We start from the raw sequence: 23840 nt of genomic DNA, 5'->3' as shown, positions 1-23840 counted from the left end.
GCTGAGCTTAGCCTCACTCCTCAACTTCCGAGGAACTAGAAGGATACCAGTGGGTGAAGCTGCATCACAGCCTGCACTATCACAAAGGAGCTGTACCTCCTCGCTTCTAAGGTTTACCAACTCTTGCAGTTGCATCCCTTTTGGCCTGTGGGAAGGAAATGCTCTGGCTGGTCTTCAGCCTGTGGCTCCTGAATGTAATTTCTGTACTTAGCCCCCAATCCCAAATAAAAGTTGAAAATCCAAATATGTCACGTTGGCCACTTAACTAGCTCCATCAGGCTGATTGACATTTCTCTGTGCAACTCTGAAATACAGAAAACAGGGACATTCACAAACTGCAGTCAGCCAGAGGCAAACAAGTACATCTCATGACAGTCGCTGGGGGCAGTGACGGTGACAGACCGCTCAGAGCTCTCCCACCCTCCTGTTAGCACCAATGCAGCTGCCACACACAAGCAGTGACAGACAGACACAGGAATTTCTAATGAAATAATATACAATCTTATTCAAAACACATGTAGCTAACATGATATGAGGCACAGTGAATAGTAAGCATTTTTATATTAGTAGTGCCGTGTCAGCAGCAGTTTGATGATGAGTTGATTTCCTAATGGTTGAAGGATAGTAAAAATACTAAGACTGACCTTATTGTCAAGCTACTCTCTACAAGTGCTAAAGATGTTAAAGAAATCCAAGAACGTAGCACACCCATGCAAAGCCATAACTTCATGAAAAATCCTGCTTATTAAGAACTGACACTTCCATACGCATGGGATATTCGAAATGCATTGCATGCCATGAAACCACAAGCACTCATGAGCAGCAGGGCAAACTGCAGATCACCTACACAGACAACCATCTTCTGCACCTGATGAGAGTTTATACTGGTGTCAACATGGCTGCTTAGGTATAGAGAAGCTGTCATCCAAATTAGGTCAAGCTGTGTAGCTGTAATATCAGCATAGCAGGAAGCTTGCTGCTGGCATAATGAAAGCACAGGCGACAATTTCTTCCATCCTTGATTGTTTCAAGCAATTTTCAGCTTTAGTTTTATTACTATAATTCAAATCAATACCTGGAAAAAGGGTAGTGGGTGACCTACTAAGAGTTGTTTGTCAGCACGTGAACTATCACACCATTATTATGACTCATAACGCAGCAGACAAACCACGCGCACGCTGTGAGGGGAAAGCAGTGTTGCCTCTCTCACCCCAGTAACGTTCTCCCAAGAGAGAACACTGGTATGGGAGAAGAAAGGGGACAAGAGGGAGAAGCGCAGGAGAAAAGGTGTGTGCTTGGTTGAATATTTTATGCAGAGAGACACGTGGGAGACTTGTACATCTTCATGATCTACTACAGCTACTACCAGGTGATTAAGTCCCCATGGGACTCTTTTGCAGTAACACCAAATAATCCAAGTGGGCAAGACCAAATGCCCTGCTCTCCCCTCCCACCAATCGCCTCAGCTAAAACAATCCAATGCACAATATAAGATATTGCAGAAGTTCTTGTTCAAATTCTACTGAAACACAAGTTCTAAATTTCCAAACATGGTTTGATATTTTTTGGCAGGGGGTTCAAAAAAGGCAAGCCAAAACCATGGTACTATTCTTCCCCTGCCCCTCAATTTGAGCAAACTAGTTCAGTAGTTCTTGTGAAATTCTGCTACTTAAGTAAATGGGAGTTTTCCCTTCTAAGGTAAGTGGGATATTTTGATTAAACCCATTCCATTTTTCTGCATTTTAGTTTTCCCTACACCCTAGAAAAACCTCATGAGACTGTATTTTGTATACAAATATATTAGCTACTTTGGTCACACATTATTTTAACAGAAGATTACCAAAGAAGTAATCTTCTACCCATGAGACTGAGACTTGCCTCTAAGCCACTCCTATTTACTCATGTGAGGAACAGCTCAGACCAGTGCCGCATTAACAAGTGCTGTGTTGGAGCTGAGCTTCATCTAGAAAGAAATGGTTAATTCCAAGTGTTGCAATCTGCCCTCCACCCCCCAAACTCTATTTTACTACCTTGTGTATTTGAAAGGAAAAAAAACTAACAGAGAATTTAGACAGGATTACTGGGGCATTACCCAATTTACTCACTGAATTGTCCCATATCTGCAGCAAGGACTACCAGACTCCTGGACAACCTTGCTTGAGGCTGCTGTGAGAATCTTGGCCTCAGCTGGATGATTCCTAGTTTCTCTCCATTTTGATCTTCCTTCCCCATTTGTTTAGATCCTGCTGAAGTAAAGTTCTTGACAGGAAGTTTAAAACTTCAGACAGGTCACTGAAATAAAGAACCAACTACTTCCACAAGTACAAACTCCAACTTGGAGTGGGGTAATTTTTATTGAACTCTGAGATGATCAATTGCAAAGCACAGCAATAAAATCCAGAACTGGAACATTTAGAACATTTAGTAACAGCTTGAAATGTAGAATTGATTTTTATTGCCATAAGGGTTTGACATGCAGTTTTTGCAGGACACTTAAAGCTTTAAAAATCTCCTTTTAATCAGTGTAATTGCCCATTCCCTCCCCAATACACACTTATGTTCTAAATTGCAGTGACTTCCTGATTTCTGAGAAGTAAGGCACTACAGTGTCCTTTTAAAGTAGTTACAGATTATCATAGCACACATTTCCCTTTGAGATCTGAAGTTCAAGATTGTCCACAGAAGAAAATGCAATTGGTGACTGAAGATGTATATCCAGTGATGCATAACCATCACCACTGCTACCAAAACAGCCATCACATTCTAGATCTACTGTCAGACTAGAGAGGAAGCCTTCAGTCCACAGAGCAGAGCTATCAGTGTTCATCCTCTCACTTAGGGAAACTCTTTATTCTGGATAATTTCATCAAAGCTCCCTTGTTTAAGCTAGGGAACAGATTTTACCTGCAGTTTCTAACAATCAGTGTGTTCTTACGGCAGGCAGGGGACAAGGCACTGGATGGATGAGGACCACTGCATTTATAATTTTGGAATAGGAGTTGCAGCCACTGCAATGCTTTCAATTGCACATTCATCAGTGCCACGGCGGATTCTGAAGTAACCATCTTCTCCCCATGAGGTGCCCCAGCTGTTCTTCACAATCCAGAACTTCTCACCACTTTCTGGGTCTGTACCATAGCCCACCAGCAAGACAGCATGATTGGTCAATTCAAAAGGATTGAAGTCATCCTGCAGCCCAGTGTGATGGTAGATCCCCTCTTTATAAAGCATGAAATCATTATAAACCTCAAAGGCAACAGCCATTGGCCCATGCAGAACAAGCTCAAGTTTCATCAGGGCTTCATTGCAGCCTCCATAGAAACCACCAACATAGTGGTACTCAGAAGTGTAGTAGTGGTAACAGCTGCGCTTGAAAGTGCATGGAGAATCTTGGGCTGTGTAAGGGAAGCAGTCCTCTTCCACCACGCCAAAGTCTTGGACATACTTTCCAGCAATGAGGTATGGGAAGCCACCATCGCAACCTAAACAGAAAAATATCTGCTTATTCCCTTGGAGAATTATTTGAGGTGAGAGACTCTCCTACTCAAATCTTTTGGAATGCTTTTAGATACAGTATTGAACACAAAGCGCGGTGGACCACATAATCCTAATACTCCAGTTAGCTATAGCTAGCTTTCTGAAACACAGAAAACAAAATTCACATCAGTGGGAACAATAATGCATAGACCACCTTCGCATCCAATTGCTCTGGACACTCCCTGGAAGAGCCGTTAGTCACATGCAGTAAAAAGACCTGTCCTAACATGGATACTGTCCTTTAGAAAGCTTTAGTCATTGTTTTTACCCATCTCCCCCTCCATGCATGCTCCTCCTCCATCTGAACATGCTTTTGGGAGGATATTTGCTTCCACTTTTTCTAGGCACGCATTGCAATTTTTAGCCCTTCTCCTTAGATATTCCCCATCTCCCAGGCAGATCTACCTAAAATCCAATAACATCTTGAGCAGAAGGCCACCTACACCTGGTTCAGTCCCACCCAAGTAAGGTGGGCTGACAACTCTGGAATATTTTCTACAATCTTTCCAAAAAAAGTACTATAAGAGTATAGCCTGCCAGATACTTTATGAAAAAACTAAATCATGGGTGATGGGGAAGGCATGGAAGTTTTTAATATACATTCCCCTTCTGCAGCGTTATCATTACCAGAAGTTATCTTTGTTTACACCTGTTCACTTACCCTGAGAATACTGGCTGCAAGACACAACCTGCTGGGGACTAAGGATCGGTTTCTGAGTGTTGTTTGTGAGGATACGTATTCTTGCTTCCAGCATGCCCATGGAGGAAAACGCGTAACAGCTGCCACACGAGCCTGAGGAGAGGAGAAAAAGGAACCACCAAGAGCAGTCAGTAACAAGGCAAGTCACCTGCATTCAGGTACAACTATTGCTAAAGTCCACTGAAAACAGTCAAAACCTACCAGTGATTAGAAGTTTAACACCAATAGAGCAAAAACTTTAAATATGTGTTTAGTTTTTAAGCATGAAATTCAAAAGAACGAACAAATTAGAACAAAAGTTCTAACAACTTGTGAAGGAACACTGAGCTTATTCAAGAATAACAGACAATGTATTGCTCTTCAGTGTTTTCTAGTAGCATCATTTAAGAGTTATGGTACTCCCTCAGAATGAACCTACAGGGAACACATTAGCAGGGCTGAGAAGGCTCATAACCTGCTGCCTCAGACTACAGCCCTTTAAGAAGCACATATGCTAAGGGGCAATGAACTTTTTCAAATGAATGCTGACAGTATTGTTCTAGATTTGTTCAATTTATCAATTGATTTAATGCTGTAATTTCCAGTTGAAAAAAATATTCTGCCTCTAGAGCTACCCCCCTAAAATAACTGCCTTTTGAGAGTCTAGTGATATAAATAGCAGGTTTGATACAGTGGATTCATCCCAGCTCCCCTTACTTCCCAAGGGCATGCAATTGTACTCTGGCTTTTCAGAAGCACCTTAATTTCCCTTCTGTTTCCTGGCGGAGAGTTAAGTCTCCTTACTTTTGCATCAAAACTTAGTGTTGCTTCTAGTTTTAGGCTTATTCACTCCCTAGGAGTTTCCTGTAACACATTAAAAGCCTTTGGAAGTGGAATGACAAGCATCACAGGGAAGGACAATTACTTGGATGAGGTCCTATTTTATCTATTGATTGCCACCAAGGTGCCAGGTTTCCTTTTGTTTCCTGACAGGAGGAAAAGTCAAATATTGCAGAGCTATGAAAAGGAAGGAGGCTTGAGGAACAAAACAAAATACTTTCTCCTGAACTGTGTAGGTGTATAAAAGCAAAGCTACTACAAAAGCGAGACTTCGTGAAATAGCACCTTCACTCAGTTAGACATATCTCTGAAGAGAGGTGGCAAAATCAGCCTGAACATGAACCGTCTTTGCCCAGCAGGGCAAACCAAAGCAGTGAAAGGTGCCTCCCACTCATTGTACAGTCACAGCATCTGAGATGGCCCATGCTGCAGAACACTTTTGTTGCATTTTGTGTGCAAAAAAGTAAAAAAAATACAATTAACGCAACCATTTCAGTCTGAAGTCTGTTGGGGTGGTTACTAAATTTCCTTCCTTTCACAATGGTATTTGTGAAGCCTATAGCATGACAACCACACTGTACCAGCAGAGAGCCACCACAGCTGCAAGAGTAGTTGCTTTTCCTGAGACTTCCCACAGATTATTTTCCAGAGTCAACTAAAGCTTCAGCCACATTAGATTACCCTCACTATACTGCAAAGGGCACTCTCACCTCTGTGCCCAGCAAGATCATGGATCAGATCCTCCCGGAAACTATGCTAAAGCACATGGAAAATAATGAGGTGATTGGTGTCAGCCAACATGGCTTCACTAAGGACAAATCATGCCTTACAAATCTGGTTGCCTCCTGTAATGGGATTACAGCATTGATGGACAAGGGAAGAGCAACTGACATACTCTACGTGAACTTGTGCAAAGCGTTTGACTGTCCTGCTCAACATCCTTGACTCTAAATGGAGAGACATGGATTTGATGGATGGACCACTCGGTGGATAATGAATTGGCTGGATGGTCGCACTCAAAGAGTCAATGGCTCGATGGTCAATGGCTTGATGTCAAAGTGGAGAACAGTGATGAGTGGTGTTCCTCAGGGGCTGGTATTGGGACTGGTGCTATTTAACACCTTTGTCACCAACATGAACAGTGGGATAGAGCGCACTCTTAGCAAGTTTGCTGATGACACCAAGCTGTGTGGTGCAGTTGATGCGCTGGAGGGAAGGGATGCCATCCAGAGGGACCTTGACAGGCTGGAGAGGTGGGCCATGCGAACCTCATGAAGTTCAGCAAGGACAAGTGCAAGGTCCTGCACATGGGTTGAGGCAATCCCAAGCACAACTACAGGCTGGGTGGAGAATGGATTGAGTGCAGCCCTGAGAAGGACTTGGGAGTGTTGGTGGACAAGAAGCTCAACATAAGCTGGCAATGGTCGCTTGCAGCCCAGAAAGCCAACTGTGTCCTGGGCTGCACCAAAAGAAGTGTGACCAGCAGGTCGAGGGAGGGGATTCTGCCCCTCTACTCCACTCTCGTGAGATCCCACCTGCAGTAGTGCATCCAGCTCTGGGGTCCCCAGTACAAGAAAGACATGGAGCTGTTGGAGAGAGTCCAGAAGAGGGCCATGAGGATGATTAGAGGGCTGGAGCACCTCTCCTATGAGGACAGGCTGAGAGAGTTGGGGTTGTTCAGCCTGGAGAAGAGAAGGCTCTGGGGAGACCTTAGAGCAGCCTTCCAGTACCTGAAGGGGCCTACAACAAATCTGGAGAGGGACTGTTTACAAGGGCATGGAGTGATAGGACATGGGGCAATGGTTTTAAGCTGAAGAAGCGTAGATTTAGATTAGATATTAGAAAGAAATTCTTCCCTGTGAGGGTGGTGAGACACTGGACCAGGTTGCCCAGAGAGGTTGTGGATGCCCCCTCCCTGGAAGTGTTCAAGGCCAGGTTGGATGGGGCTTTGGGCAACCTGGTCTACTGGAGGGTGTCCCAATGACAGGGCTATCTTCAAAGATGACACCTCTCTTGGCTCAAAGATACAGTTACTACCCTATAAACAACCTGAGAACTCAACATTTGCTTTCTTCTCTATAGCAGGGATGCCAACATGCTGGCAGTAAATATTACAGTCCAAGACAACTGCAGTTGCATGAAGCCTGCCATGTCTGAAAGTATTCTACAGAGAATGCACATGTCCCTTTTAATTCTCTCCACTTCAAATGCTGTATTTTTTTCTCTTGAGGTAAAGAGCAGTGACTCCACAATCATGTGATATCTGGAAGCCATGATCTTGTAATTCATATAACTTTTTCTGCATGTGCCAGACACCTTGCATCTTACTGCTTGCAACCTTCTCCCCCATGGCATTTTCCAATTAGTCATCTAATAATCTTAATGATATGTAATTAAGACTTTCTAATACCATGATTTTAATAAAGCATTGATATCCAGTGCGTCAGAAAATCATAGAAGCTATCATAAGCAAGACTTAATTTGTATGTCAGTACTAGTTTGCACAAGGTCATCTTTTAGAGGTTTTGTTTTGGGTGGGGGTTTTTTTCTGAAAGCTAAAATTCTTATTTAATGGAACAGTATGCATATTCCACAGACATTTAGCATACTCAGCATGGATTCCCAGACTACAGGAACAGTGTAGGCAACTTTGTTATTGGAAGCAGCAGACTATTTCTTATTTAGAGAAACCTTAAAGCAACACAATGGAGAAAGGGTAAGTTTAAGACCAAGTATTCAACTGTATGGAAGTTAAGAGCCCTTGGGATATTCACAGCCCACACCAGCAGAAAGTACAGGACTCACACCTACATTGGACTGTATCATTTCCTATCGCCATCTTTCTTCCACAAGCCTTCCTATGCTTCTTCAGGTACCAGAAGAACCAAGCCAAAAATGAGGGACCAGTGATTTAAGTGATCCCCCACACACACTATGCTAATGTTATGTACCCTTCCCCTCAAAGTTGCAACCAGATAGCTACCAGCAGATGCAAGTTTGTTTGGAAGCGGTGGAGCAGGGAAGGGACACATTAACTGAGTCCACTCCTGGCCTCCAGTATGTAATCATCTAATTCAGGTATCTCGCACCACAGTGCTATAAAAAAAGCACTCCCTTATAGAGTAAGCATATAGCAGAATGGTATCCTTTTAAGTCTACTTTGAGCTAAGTATTTCCCTATCACAGGGGCAAAGAAAAAAGGCAGTTTTTCCAAGTATTCTATATTCATCAGTGTCCACACTTTTCATAGTGACTGATACCTCATCTTGCAACTAGCCATTTAAGTAATTCCTAAAGTTACTGGAGTGGTAAGATTTGGAGGCAGTATAAACAATTTTCATGGGTTTATTCAGTAAAGCTGCATGATAATTTGCCATCAGCAGGAATTAGGGAACAAATTAAATGTACATCAGTTCTGTCAGCGTGCAGAAAACCATGACTGAGACTGTTTGGACAAAACCTGACAGCTGTCTTTATGCAGGGCACTGTGGTAACTGGCTTTCACTTCAGCAAGAGACACTGCTGCTTGGATAAGCCAGTACCCCCTTCTATTTTGGCACAATGTTGGGTTTTGTTTTTTTTTACCTTGATTCCGAACAGGGCTGACATAATTGACACCATTGACGTTTCTCCAGTCCCAGGATTCTGGCAAGCTTGAAACTTTTTTGAGTAACTCAGGTGTTAGAGGTGCAGGCTTCAGTCTAAAGAGGAGAAAATGCTTCTGAGTAACATATCACACTCTAGGCAAGGAAGCAATCACATAATGCTCGGTTATCTTCTGGCTTCTACTAGTTGCACTTACTTTATGCTAAGCAATTTCCAATAATCTGTATCTAAGCTGAGTGGGTGTCAGTCTCAAGCGACTAGTTTCAGCAGGATGCAAGACCTACACAAATCCCTCCATGGGAGAACTGTATTATGAACTATCCACAAGGATATTTGGTAAGGTCAAATACTTTTGAACCAATCTGAAGTGCTGAGGTAACTCTCAGTGACCGTAGCAACGCAGCACTGCAACAGCTATTTTACACCTCCGCCATCACCAGGTATGTAGAATATCTGACTGCAGCAGGCACCTCGCCTTGGCAGCATGCACCACCAGCAACTACAGACTGTTTAGCTGCAGACAAAGACATGGCTTCACATCAACACTTCAATAACTACAGCGCCACTTGCCACAGAGACTTCCCTGGAGCAAGTTTTTACTGTGACTGTTGAAGAAGTATTGAATGTCACTTGTCCTCATCTACCACTTGCAGCCAAGTGATGCTCATGTATCAGCATGCCAAAAGCTTCCTGCATTCAGCTTTCACATAAATTGACGTTTGTCCCAGAAGTCATGCATCAAGTGCCATTCACAAACACTGCACTGGAGCCTGTTCTGAAAGCATGAGAGGGCCAACAAACCACTGTCAAGGCACTGCATGGAGCAAAAGAGCTTCCAAATAGGTTACTGTATTTATGACCATCTACAAGGTGACTTATTTCTACAGGATGAAACAGTGATAAACTACATGATACTCCCATGTATCAAATTTTTTATTGTATAGAAGGACCTTCTACAAACATACTTTTCCAAACTGTGGCAATTGTAAATAGCATTACTACCCACAGCAATATCGAAGTGGAAAAAGCAAAAATACAAAGAAAGTAAACCAGCTGTAGATAAGGAAACCTTCAGATCAAAGAACTAAAGAACTCTAGTTCTCAAATTAACATAGAGGACCTCGCATCCATCCCCATTACCACTCTCTGCCATGTGGAAGGCACTCTCAGGACTAGTTCATACTTCTTCACCAAGACACTCTACTCCTGTTAGAGGACCCTGGTTGTAGGCATAGCAAATCAATAACCAGGAAATTCCCTCAGAAAATCTTTATTATTCATGTTTAATACCAGAATGCTGTTCACTGCTTCTTAATTGCAATTATGAACTAGCAGAACCAGGAAGACTGACAAGCAGAAACTCCCAGCTATAGCTGATGGGTAGACAGGAGAGTGAGATGACAACTGAGACTGTTCCCACTTCTTCCCTGCATATATGAATTCTGCAGCGAGTTACTGGGCAAGAATAAAGGGTAGATGACCCTATTTGTCTTAACTGCTTGAGACAACAGATGCTCAGAATAATCATTCAAATGCAAAAATATGTTGGCACTCCATGAAAATAAGCTGGAAGACCTTGAAACTTGATTAAACACTTGATCTACAAGCCAAAACACAGCTAGGAAGAGCCAGGACAAATCAAGCAGATTCTTTACAACAGTGGGGTTTATGGCAAAGCAAGAGGCCTTAGTACCTTGGAGCTCTGGAATAGAGACCTCCAGCTCTTCTGGTTAGTTCGTCCAGGGCAAAGTGCTCATACTCCTTGTATCTTGTTGCTCTCCAGGACTTCTGGTGAGCATTGATAGCATTTACAAAGTCAAAGTTGTGCACATAACGTCTGCTTGAAAGTCTGCAAACAAAAGCAACCAAATAAAACAGTAAGAAAAGGACTGGGATTGAAAAGTAAAGCTGTTCTTTAAACTGAATATGGAAAAGACTAACTCTGGAAATGTCTTCTGGTGGATACTGATAAAGAAACATGCAATTATTGGATCAAGGCAAGGTTTCTGAAATGTGAGACAGACTAACTAGAAGGATATAATCACCTTCTTTAGACATGCCAGTTTTGTAATTGGGCTTCATCACAGACTGAAGGAGAAATTGTGTGATGTGACAGGCACACCCTCCTCTGTTTTTGTGCATTCAAGTTTATTCCCAACATTATCACTGGCATTACCTTGCCCTCAGTAACAGAATTGGTATATATGGTTTTAGCTGAAACATGAAGCACAGTTACCAAACTTTTTTTATTCCAGTAAAAGGTCACTTCTCTGTTGCTTACCCTCCTCTGGGCTTCTGGAGAGGTAGCTCATTTATGTGAACATCTGAGGGAGATGAAGAAACCTTCTGTCCAATGAAACAAGCCCAATTGTGGCCAAGTACATCATGTACCCATCCTGGTAGAGTCTCATTACAGTAGCTGGTTACATTCTGGCCTTCCTTTTTGTACTGTAACATGAAGAGATATGCTTGTGTTGAGCAGATACATTTGTTAACATACCAGCAGTCCCTACCACCCAGCTGCTTCTTGCCCACGTTTCAGAGGAAATGGCCAAATGTATATTCCAGATCAACCAGCATCATATTTGATTCAAAACAAAGAAGCATCAAGAAAAGGTTAAGCAGATAAAAGAAGCTGATCTTTATGGAATTGCTAGAGGAAGACAAACAAATTGTGACTTGCACTTTTAGCAACAAAGCATGCATTAGTATCAGTATCAACTGATCAGTGCTAATTGTTTGGGTTTAACAGTTACTTTCTAGGCAAAATGAAAAACCACTCCTTGTACTTATCCTTCTCTTCAAGGCCCTGTGGTTTACTGCACCAAATAGGTGACTAGTCAAACTAACCCTGGACTGCTGCAAAAGTTTGAGAAACTGACTCACAGCAGCTTGAAAAGTAAACACAAGGAGTATGGCAAGTTTCTCACCCAGTAACCTCCCAGGGAAAACAGCATTTCTGTTTTAAAGTCAGAACTGAAGATGAGACTTCCTGCAACTGCTTTAAGTTAGAGCTGTGGTGGAAGAGCATGAAGATATATTTTCACCTGAACAATCAAAATGAGACAATAAGAAATGATGATCCATTGAGACCAACTCATCTGAAGTTGGTGGTGAGGGGAGTCTTACTAAAGCCTCAAGTCCCAACTCCTAATACTTCCTTATTCAGCCACACAAGTCTTCATTTTACCACTAAAGAGGAGTATAAGTTAATCTATTCAATAAAATGTGTCTTCGTACAACAGTTAGCACTAACACTTTGCCCAGCTGCATAAACTCCCTAGATTACCAATTCTTTGACAGTAGAATGTCCCAGGGAAAAAAGAAGAAAAAAAAAAAAATCAATCCTTACTCATCTCTTAAGGTCAAAGTCTGTTTTGTATTAAGCTATACAGAAGCCTGAAAACCCCATGCAACAGAAGCTTTAACTTGACTCTTCTAATCACACACACATCACTTAAATGAAATCACAGTTTCCTAGTCCAAGAATACTTTATTAAATCCCATCCCATTCGAGTTGCACATGTACAATGATACTGGGATTTTGTAGCTATACTTCAACAAGGTGCTTGCTCAGCCTCTTCACTGAAGAAGGTGGTGGCTTACAGTGATGGAAATGCCTGAAGATGGAAAATAAAGTAAATAAAGAGACTGGGAGATTTGTGACTATGTCAAGGCTCTACGGGGAAACTGAAAGAGAACACACAGTGAAATAATTAAATCTATCAATCAGAGGGATAAAATTAAAGATTAATCCTCTGTTTTACAACAATGGGAATTTGCTTTGTTCCCAGTGCGGAGGTTGGAGAGGCATCACATCTACGCCCTTGTTTGTCTAGCAAGGCAAGCATGTCTGCTGACCAGAGCAGGAAGGGGGCACCAGAAGGCTGAGCTGTTACCTTGTTTTATTCATCCTAACTTACTGTGCAAGTTTATGCAATATGAGAAATAACTACATTTGGCCAAATACCAAGGGTAAGGGCCAGAGATGACTTTCGAGAAATACCCTCTTCCCAACAGCATTGCTAGTAATCCAGACACTTCCTAAAACAACTTGCTGACTGACTTGACATCAGTAAGTTACTGTGAGAGCTTTATTTGGCTCTACACAATAGTGTAAATTAATACTTACCTGTCTTTTCTACATAAAAGCTGCCGCAGATTAAAACAAGATCAAGCACAACCATTCCTGGTAAGTACGGGCCTTCAATCTGAATACTCGAAGAATACTCAAGGAACAGACCTGCCTCCCACAACCATCAGATGCAGATCCTGCCTAGCATGAGAGTTACATTGGGTTACAGATTTGGGGCTTATCTTCACGAAAAAAAGGCAATGACTTATCTGCTAACTAGCAAATTAAAACAACTTTTTTTTTTCCTCTGAGAAATCCCTCTTCTTTTCCTGAATGTTAATTTTATTGCTTTTTTAAATATGTAGATAACCAGAATAGTATTCACAACATTTGTGCAACTTCTCTGTCAGGAAAGTAAATTTAGCAAGTTTCTTATGCTGTTCTTTTAATTCAAACATAGCAGCAAAACTAAGAAAGGCATAAGAGGACAGGCAGTGGCAATGCTTCAAGATAAACAAGAGACAAAAGCCAATTTCAGACAGTCTGTGTAGAATCACAGAATGGTGTCTCTTGGAAGGGACCTCAAAGATCATCTAGTTCCAACCCCCTGCCATGGGCAGGGACACCCTCCAGTAGACCAGGTTGCCCAAAGCCCCATCCAACCTGGCCTTGAACACTTCCAGGGATGGGGCATCCACAACCTCTCTGGGCAACCTGGTCCAGTGTCTCACCACCCTCACAGGGAAGAATTTCTTTCTAATATCTAACCTAAATCTACCTTTGAGTTTAAAGCCATTACCCCTTGTCCTGTCACTCCATGCCCTTGTAAACAGTCCCTCTCCAGATTTCCTGTAGGCCCCTTCAGGTACTGGAAGGCTACTCTAAGGTCTCCCCAGAGCCTTCTCTTCTCCAGGCTGAACAACCCCAACTCTCTCAGCCTGTCCTCACAGGAGAGGTGCTCCAGCCCTCTGATCATCCTCATGGCCCTCTTCTGGACTCTCTCCAACAGCTCAATGTCTGTTTTGTACTGAGGACCCCAGAGCTGGACGCAGTACTCCAAGTGGGGTCTCATGAGAGTAGAGTAGAGGGGCCAAATCCCCTCCCTTGACCTGCTGGTCACGCTGCTTTTAATGCAGCCTGGGGTACAGTTGGCTTTCCAGGCTGCAAGCGCACACTGCCAGCTGACATTGAGCTTCTCATCCACCACCACACCCAAGTCCTTCTCCTCAGGGCTGCTCTCAATTAATTCTCCACCCAGCCTGTATTTGTGCTTGCTTAAAATCAAGCAATTCAAGTCCTCTGCAGCTACCTTTTTGTAGACTGGCAGACCAAAGCCAGTACTACTGAACTGGCTTTAAAAAGGGGACATGGAGACTCTCAGACCATAGCCCATTAGCGACATCTGGATAAAGGGATTTTGAAATCCAAGAGCCATTTTCAGCTAGGAAATGAAAATATACCCATAAGGTCTCCCCCCCCAACTTAATTGACAGCCACCGATACAGAGAAATGGCTGAGAAACATTTAAAAACCCCAATACTTATGCTTAATTTCTACAGGCTAGCTAACTCCCCAATGGGTCAATGTTAGAGGCAATAAAATGGGATAGCAAAGTCATCAGTGCCATGACAACGACATCCACTGCTTACTCCAGAAGCTACACCATCAAATCAGTATTTCATTGCTAAAACCACATGCAGCATTTCTTACTGTGACCAGAGAAGGGCTCTGACAGACTAGATACAGCAAATCTGACTGTACCAGTTTCACAGGACCTATTATGACTATGCCTGCCCAACCAACAGTCATACCGGGGCATGACTAACTTCGGTTGCACCAGTTCAGTGCGGTACTGCTGCACAAACAACCACTGACCTAGGTGAATACAAATTAAAACACCAGACTCAACTGAAGCTGCCGGCACAGTATTCAGCACATCTGTGGAAGCCATCACAGAACAGCATCCTTCATGGAGGACAACAGCCACACAGCTGTGATCAGCAGCAACTGCTGCATGCATTTCCTCCGCAGACTTAAATGGTTTCCATTTTTAAGTTAAAGACCGCTGTAGCGATGCCACGTCATAATTTCATCAGCCAATGCTCACATCTCCAGCATTAAGTAAACTATATCCAGCGATCTGACCAATCTGGAACAACTCCTGTAGAAAGGTACCTAAACAATAGTCACAGTTCAAATTCTGAGGTTTGAAAACACTGAGCTTTAATTCTATTTCAAATGCTTATTTTTCCCAAGTCTGACAACTCATGCCAGAATTTAGCCCAACTCCAGCATTAATGTTAAAAGGCTTCATGTACCTAAATTTCAAGGCTTGCTATTAGATACCTGAAGCTAGGTAAACTTTTTGGTACAGTATACTTTTAAGTAAAGTCTTTCCTGTGTTGGTCATCATGAAAATCTAATTGTAAGTTCAGTTCTAGTCCTAGTAAAAAAATAAAAAGTAATTGTTTAAAGCTTTAAGTTCTTTATCTAAAAGGAAAGCAAGAAAGGATGAAGACCCTATTGGACACGGCATTTTAACAGGGAGTCAGCAGTGCTACATACAGAGGCTGCCATCCCATCCTCTTTTACACCTATTGTTCTCCATTTCAGCAATGTTCAGGCAATAAGCCAACTCGAGTCCCAGAAGGCAGGACTACTCTATACATTAAGCCTGGTGAAAAGACTTACCACTCATTTGTCATCAAATTTACAACTGTGTCTATGCATTTAAGCATATTCTTAATTAGAACAGGATTGCAGACTTGCAAATGCTTTACTGTAAAAAATACAGAAGATAAGATTATCAGAACAAACCATTACATCTTGCTACTCAATATAAAATTCAAGGAAATATCAACTACAGATGCATCTTCTTTCCTCTAGGGAACATTCTGCAATTCAGAGATTTATGCTTTCAGATGTAGACGTTAGGGAAGCAGCAGTTGCACGCTGCCAGTTAAGTAAGCCCAACTAAGCTAGGTTAGAAGTTAACTTTCCACTGATTTGCAGGATGATTAAAAAGCATTAGCAACTTAACACTTCTATTTTAGCAACATGGAATAAACTGCACTCAGATTTATTTTTTTTAATATTCTGAAATGTAAACATTAACTACTTGTCTAGGCTGGTTATTTCAGAAAGGAAGTCCTTGGTTTTAACCAAATTTGGGGGCGTTGGGGGAAGAGCGGAAAAGATGTGACAAAGATGTCACCAAGACAGATGGAAAAGATTAGTAACTTGAGTAGTGGAATATTCTATAATCTATTTCTTTTTTTTTTCCCTGAAGTAGTGCTAATGTTTTAATATGAAAAAACTACTGTTTCTTGCTCAAATTTAGCCTCAAGTTTTCTTCCAGCCTCGCTCTAGCTTTGTGTGTTATGCTGTCCCTATTTCTTTAGCCATCCCTTAAAAAAATCCTTAAAGCCTTATATCTTGCATAGCCCTACAGAATCTTTATATCATCCAGCAGAAGCACATGCTCAAGCTTCTGCCAAGAGTCAGTACGCTAACTTCACATCCAAGTTCAGTATAGGGACATTTCAGCAGCACCCATTGAATAAGAAACAAGCACATTCCCATGAATAAAGAAGTTATTTTGTGCTGCAAACACCAGGCAAAGTAACTATGACTTGAGAGAAGCAGAATGCACCAATGTAGGATGTTGCATTTAACCTGGCAAGCCTTGAGGGACAAGTCTATGTACAACAATAGTTAGAAATAAAACACTGTTAGAGCTTATTTACTTGAGCTATTAAAGCAAACTGAGGAAAAAATACACCAATAAGCTCACCCAATTGACTCCTTTGGTGTAGAAAGCCATTTCCCCAAAGCCCCCAGGTAAAAGAACAAATAACTTGTAAAGGCAGTGAGGCCTACGAAAATTTTAGTGGGTGTCTGTTTAGCAAGCCACATGAACAAAAGGCTATTAAAAACTCACTGAAACATGTATCACCATCAAACAGGCTGTGTCTTTATCCACACAGTAGAGTAGCTCTGATAAAGTCACCATTTAGACAAGCCCACAGCATTCTCATTAATAATTAATAGCTTCATTCTTTAACAGTAAGCAAAAATATACTGCAAGTTCAATTAGCACCAGTTGCACTTCTACACTTGAAACACATGAAGTACTGTATTGGCTTAAATACTGCTCTTCATTTTGCCTAGCAACTCCATCCTCTCTGTTCAATGGCAGAACACAAGGAAAGTGTTAAAGCATCATAGTAGGTAAATCAGGGTGCTTTATCTGCCCTGTCACCATGATGGTGTTTAAGCCACATAATTTAACTTTAGTGCAACATAAACAGAACTTGAAATTTATGAGTGGCCTTTAAGCAATGAATACTTTCCTGACAAGCCCAAACCCACAGAAGATGTGCAAGGCTTTCTGTGTTATGCTGCTCCAGTACCACAAACTGCTCCATGAACCAAAAAGTTATTCCACAATCAAGCAGTAACTCCAGAACAGCGTTCACATTGGAAGGTTATTCGAGTCAAACTAAGTAAGTTTACCTAGTAAAAACAACAGCAAATTACTCCATATTAAATATATTAGTTCTGTACCTTCTTGCTGTAAAGCAAGAGACTTCCAGCAAAGATAATTCTTCCTTTCCATGAATCCCAAAGGGACTTTTGTCTAACGACTTTACATATTCTCAATAGTGAGAACAGCTAAGCAGTATTTTAAGAGATTGCTTTTATGCTTTCCTCTTGCTGCATTTCCAGGGAGGGAAAGCCCTCACCAATACGCATTCTAGTTTACCCTATTTTACTCCAGGAGGTTCTAGATTATGACCAACACTAAGTAAATGAAGTCTGCTATGTTTACATTACATCAGGTGCAAATGGTAGTAGTATTTTAAACAACAAGCAATCATTCTTCAAAACCTCTGAAGCATGCATTGAGTGGAATATATTAGTTGTCCCCTAGAAGGGGGGGGGGGGGGCGACAGTAGAAGAGGATGGTCCTAAACGAGCATTAGCTGCATTTGATAGAAAAAAACCATTTTTTTGTTTATATCAGGACTAGATATTTTGTAATTCCGTTTCACAGGTAATGCAATATTTACTGGATTAAAAGTAAACAGATACACATATTTAAATATGTCACACAGTCAAGCAGTTTGTAAGGAACCACTTCTTCCCCCCAAGTCCCCACTGACAATTGTGAAATAACAGTTTTGCAGACAGACAGCACTGCAAGTTGTTGCCTAACAAAGTCAACTAGCTGTCTGCAGCAAAAAATGCATTTACCAAGTGCTGCATTATTTCCTCGTGCTTCTTGGCCATTATACTTGCATCTTGGTAATCTGTTGTTTCCTTTACAGCAGCAAAATTAGAGAGGATAACTGAATTGGGCTCTAATCCTCTCTATGTTTAAGGAAAGAAGCCTTTAAGTTAAGTATGTCTTGCTGATAGATTCCCTACTACTGAACAATGCACCAAACAAGCTTGCTATTTCTCAATACCAAAAGGAACTGCAAAACTAACAATTAATCCATTTGCCTACAACATGCTAAGACAGATTCATTCATAATCGTGAAATGCAAGGTATTATGCATTGCTACTGCTCAGGTGTATATTCAACTTATTTTGTTTTGAGCAGCAAGTTGGATCAGATCACCTCCATAAGTTCCTTCCAGCCTACATTATTCTGTAACACAGTTTTGGTATATTGTTTAAGAGTACTCTTGCAAATCAATGCATTTACATTTTCATAAATATAGAGGAATACATGAGATCAGCACTTATCACGCACTTGACTTAGTGCTCATCTTCCAGGGATGTATTTCACAAGGTATAGATAGCAGCAGTAGAGCCTTCAGTGACTCGACTGTCTCCAAACTGGTGCCTTAACAGCTCCATTTACATTCCAGAGCAGGCCACTCACTGTTTCTATGATTAAATTCCTCACATTCAATAATTAGTTTGATAACCAACACTTGTTTCAACTCCTCACCATACTGGCTTGTAAAGCAACTCTGCATTTCAGTGTAAAATACCAGCCTGAGGATTCCCAGTCTGCTAGTTCAACTATATTTCTCCTCAGATGAGTCCACCAAGGCCAGCAATGACTGCTGAGTTCCACCTGCCAGAAATGACCCCTCAAGCCCAAGTTCATGGACAATACTACAACATACTGTGCTCCACTGTCCTCAGGGAGGCAGCAATTCCTGCCACTTTTGAGGCAGGCCCTCCCACCATAGGGAAGCTCACAGAGGTGCCCCTGCCTGAGAAGTCTGAGTCATTCTGCTTGGTTACAGTACCCGTCTGTGTCTGTAGCTTTTGCTGTATCACCTGCCAAAACTAAGAGGAGTGCACATCATGGCTATTTAGTGTCACCACCTTACACAGTGCCAGATTCTGCACCTGGGAAGGGGCAACCCTGGCTATACACACAGGCTGGGTGATGAGATGCTGGAGACCAGCCATGCTGAAAGGGACTCAGTCGACATCAAGTTGAATATGAGTGAACAGTGTGCCCAGGCTGCCAGGAAGGCCAACTGTATCCTGGGGTGCATCAAGCACAGCATTGCTAGCCAGTCTAGGAAGTGATTGAACCACTCCACACTGCGCTGGTGAGGCGTTACTTCGAGTACTGCATGCGGTTTTGGGCACCACAGTACAAAAAGGACATAAACTATTGGAGAGTGTCCAAAGGAGGGCAACAAAGATGGTAAAGGGTCTAGAGGGGAAGACGTATGAGGAGAGGCTGAAGTCCCTTGGTTTGTTCAGCCTAGAGAAGAGGAGACTGAGGGGAGACCTCATCACGGCCTGCAGCTTCCTCACGAGAGGGAGTGAAGGGGCAGGCACTGATCTCCTCCCTCTGGTGACCAGTGGTAGAACCCGAGGGAACGAAACGAAGCTGCGACAGGGGAGGTTTAGGTTGGATATCAGGAAAAGGTTCTTCATGGATAGGGTGGTCAGGCACTGGAACAGGCTCCCCAGGGAAGCGGTCACAGCACCGAGCTTGACTGAGTTCAGAAGCATCTGGACAATGCTCTCAGTCATATGCTCTGATTCGGCTGGTCCTGTGAGGAGCCAGGAGTTGGACTTGATGATCCTTATGGGTCCCTTCCAACTCAGGATATTCTATGATTCGATGATAGAGATGAGAGAATGTTTTGCTCAAGTATAGGACCCTGTCTTATGCAGAAGCATTCTTATTTCAAAAATGTACAATTACAAGAGTGCACTAGTTTTAGCAGATAGTTAATTTTATTTATAGTAGCTCTTATAGTACCATGTTGTGGATTTGTGATGAAAAGAGAGTTGATAACACAGTGATGTTTTAGCTATTGCTGAGCAGTGCTTACACAGCATCAAGACCTCATCTGTTCCTCACCCCACCAGCAAGTAGGCTGGGGGTGCACAAGGAATTGGGAGGGGACACGGCCAGTACAGCTGGCCCCAATGACCAAAGGGATATTCCATACCATACAACATCATGCTCAGCAATAAAAGCCGGGGAAAGAAAGAGAAAAGGGGAACATTCAGAATTACGGTGTCTGCCTTCCTAAGTAACAGTTAAACATCATGAAGCCCTACTTTCCTGGAAATGGCTAAACACCTGCCTGCTGGTGGGAAGCAATGAATGAATTCCTTATTTCACTTTGCTTGCGTACACAGCTCTTGATTTAGCTATTAAAGTACCTTCATGTCAATCCATGAGTTTTTGCAGCACTTTTACCCTTTCGATTCTCTCCCCCATCCCACTGTGGGGGTGGAATGAGCAAACGTGGTGCTTAGCTGCCTACTGGGGTTAACCTACAACAAAGAGCATATAGACAACTTCACCATTAGTCTTGTAAAACAACCCACATGGCCCTTTTCCTTAACTTAAGTGAGCTCCAACTGGCATTAAATCAGAGCCTCATACATCTTCTCTATTCAGTAAGGATTACAGTTCTCCTAGAAGAGTGGACGACTCCCTTTTGTTAACATCTGAAAACACTGAACTCAAAAATAGCTGCTGTAAAACAAGCCATCTACAATGGCTCCCAGAAAGACAATTTAAAAACAAGAGTCAATTCTTCACCCTCCTTACTATTAGCCAAGGTTCAGAGATTTTACCCTTGGACAAAGCCTGTGTGTTTACTGATGGCTCATCTGAAGCCAGACACAAGATCACACTTCCTGAAACCAAGAAACATGTTCACTGCTCCTGCCAAGGGCTGCACTCACCAACTGAGCGGTCTTGTTACACAAAACATGTGTCTCCCAGGTAGCAAAGTCATCTTGCAGATTGCTTCAAGCCACCCTCCAGATTCATAATGCCCCTCAATCAGGACAGCAGCAGAGTGCTCCTTAGCAAGTGGGTTTTCTCCTGTCTACCCCCTGCCTGCCAGCACTGTTTTCAGCTTCATCTGAAGTCATTAACAGGGACTGGAGAGGGATTAGAAATAATAGTATTACTCCGAAATACCATTTATAGGCAACAGAAAGATTCCTTAAAGTAGTATTCTGGAATAAAACTTAGAAGATCCCCAAAATCCTTCAGCAAGGAAAACAGATGGCCTTTCTAAAGTTTTCATACATTTGAGAATATTGTTAAGGACAGATAAAAGTAATGATGTTTGCTATTTCACTTGGGTCTATGCTATCAGGAAGAAAGCTGAAAAAAAAGATTCCAGACTACAGGGAGAGTGAGCTTCATGAAGACCTTCAACTGCTTTAAGCATGCCCAGAAGGGAAAGCAGCAGGATTTGTAACAGATTTTTCAGATAATGCCCAGCGTGGAATATAAATACCTCTTTCCCCTCTCTGCTCCCTACCCAACCACTGGTAACTGTTCCCTTATGTTAAAACAAAAAAAGTCAGGCAAACCTTAGAGCTAAAGACAACCAAGCGTCTCAACTGCCCTACTGTGGCACTTGGAGACTAAACAGAAGCCTAATTAGAGACCATTTCAGCAAGAGTCAGTGATGCAGAACACACCAAGTTAACTCACCTTAAAAAAGGCAAACCACTTGTAGTCGTTTATCACAATTTCAAAGCCTTGATTGTAAATCAAAGTGAAGAAACCATAGTTGCCCAGGTTATCCTGAGCCACATCTAACTTCTGAAGATTCACAAGCACCTTTCGTTCCACAGGCCCTACAAGAAATACAAACATTATTGCGTGGAAGAGATAAAAATAAAAAATTAGTACAAAGAATGTTGTAACATTTACTTTATTCCAAAGGACGCTAAAACAGACTTGTTGAAACACTCTTCTGCAAAAAGGCATCAAGCAAACAACTTCAGAGGCTTCACTAACCTGTCAGTGGGTCTACATGCTCATTTCTTCCACTGCTAGACAGTATTTGCACATTTAATTAGCAACAGCAGTAGCACCAAACAGCTGCTACCGGGAGACATCATCTTATTTAAACATAACTTGCTATACAGCCACACAGGAGTTGGCAGCTGTATCACTCAGGCACTGTACCTGCAATGACAAACCTTCCCCTCACCTGGGATGAGGTATCGGCCACCTCACCTTACTTACACCACTGGCCTCACCTCCGCTGCTCTGACCTGCCACTTGCCTCATCTCATCAAAAAGCAGACGATTTACAGAAACACAAAGTATCTACTATTTTTTAAATAGCTGACATACAATAATTAAATAACTCCTCAGTACTATTATCCTCTCAAGGGAAGTGGTATTTGTCTTTCCCTGATGCTATCCAGCTCCCTAGGCAGCAAGTTCTCGCAGCCAGCGGCCTCCCAGAAGCTGGGCAGGTGTCACCCAGAAGCCACTTTGCCGCTGGGAATTGCCACTTTCAGGCCGGTCTGAGCTGAAGGAAGGTACCTGTGGGCTGTGAGGGTGATAGTGAACAGGCATGACTCATGCAGAGGCCTAGTTGAGTCCAAATCGAAACAAATAAAAAAACCACCCCAAAAAACTAAGATGGAAGAGTAACAGGGCTTCCCACAATGATCACCCAGAGCCAGTCTAACCCGAGTGTTTCAAGCTCCTTAATTCAAATTAACTTTTTTCTGCCCTAAGCCCGGCAGGGAGCCCCGCACGGCAGCCGGCAGCACGGGTCCGACCCGCAGGTGTGGGGGGCCGCTACGGCCGAGCCAGGCAGCTGCTTCCCCGCCGCCGGTTTCGGTTTTAGGGCCTCATGGCACGGAGCATCCGCTACTCCCCCCCGCCCCCGCATGCGCCCCCCTCCTCCCTCAGCCTCACGGGGACCCACCCCCCCGCAGCGAGGTCGGGCCGACCCCGGGACTCCGCGGTCCCCGGGGAAGGGGGACTGGACAGGGGCCGGGCCGCCGCGGTCTCACCCGCCTGGGAGCAGTTGCCGTGGCGGCCGCCGCCCCGCCAGACGCGAAGCTCCCAGGCACCCAGCAGGTCGGCGAAGGAGCAGTTGGCCGGCGTGTCGGCCCGCAGCGCCTCGGGCAGCACCGCCAGCAGCACCAGCGCCGCGGCCCACAGCGCCCGCCCAGCCATGGCGCCGCTCCCGCCGCCTGCCTCTGCCGCCGCTGAAATGGGCCCGGGCGCCGCGGCCTCCCCTCCTCCCCCCGCCCCCGGGCCCAGGACCGCCCCGGGACGGCCGCGGTGCGCCGGGAGGGGCCGGGCCTCTGCATTTGCCCCCGCTGGGGGTCCTGGGCTGGGCTGTGGGCCGGCGGAAGGGCGGTGTGTGTCCGTGTGTCTGTACGTCCCAGCTCCGGCAGAGGTGGTGCAGGCTCCCCGCTGTGGAAGGCGGTGTGCCCCCCAGGGCGGTGAGCAGGGGAGGGGTCCTCACCCAGCTGGCCAGGACACCCTTCTCCCCAGAGGGTGTCCTTCCAGAAGGGCGTCCTCACCGTCCTCCCCGACGGACATCCTCCCCCACAAAGGGCACCCTCCAAACATAAAGGCATCCCCCACCCCAAAAGGTGTCCTTCTCTACAAAAGGAGTCCTCCTTCCCGAAGGGCATCCTCTTTCCCCAAAGCCCATCTGCCCCCCCAGAGTATCCTTCCCCCGAAGGGCAGCCGCTTTCTCGGGGCCCTGCCCCGCTGCCCAGCCCCAGGCCTCTGCACTCGGAGAGGTCCCCAGTGAAGGGGCAGGCCACCGGCCTTGGGCCCTGGTGCCACCTGCAGCTGTGGGGGATGAGACCTCTTGTCCACCG

At 43.8% G+C, this 23840-nt stretch overlaps 1 protein-coding gene across 1 annotated transcript; it reads right to left on the bottom strand.

Moving 5' to 3' along the window:
* Positions 1-2317: 2317 nt before the first annotated feature.
* Positions 2318-23253, bottom strand: CTSC (cathepsin C). Its single transcript, XM_075742494.1, has 7 exons — positions 23016-23253; positions 21691-21836; positions 10944-11110; positions 10356-10511; positions 8642-8757; positions 4199-4330; positions 2318-3482 (listed from the first exon to the last, which is right to left on the bottom strand). The coding sequence occupies exons 1-7, from the start codon at positions 23179-23181 to the stop codon at positions 2980-2982; spliced, it is 1386 nt and encodes a 461-aa protein (XP_075598609.1). The 5' UTR covers positions 23182-23253; the 3' UTR covers positions 2318-2979.
* Between the last annotated feature and the right edge of the window lie 587 nt (positions 23254-23840).

Source organism: Balearica regulorum, chromosome 1 (assembly GCF_011004875.1).
Source record: "Balearica regulorum gibbericeps isolate bBalReg1 chromosome 1, bBalReg1.pri, whole genome shotgun sequence".
Taxonomy (NCBI): domain Eukaryota; kingdom Metazoa; phylum Chordata; class Aves; order Gruiformes; family Gruidae; genus Balearica; species Balearica regulorum.
This window is presented reverse-complemented; position numbering and strand designations above follow the sequence as displayed.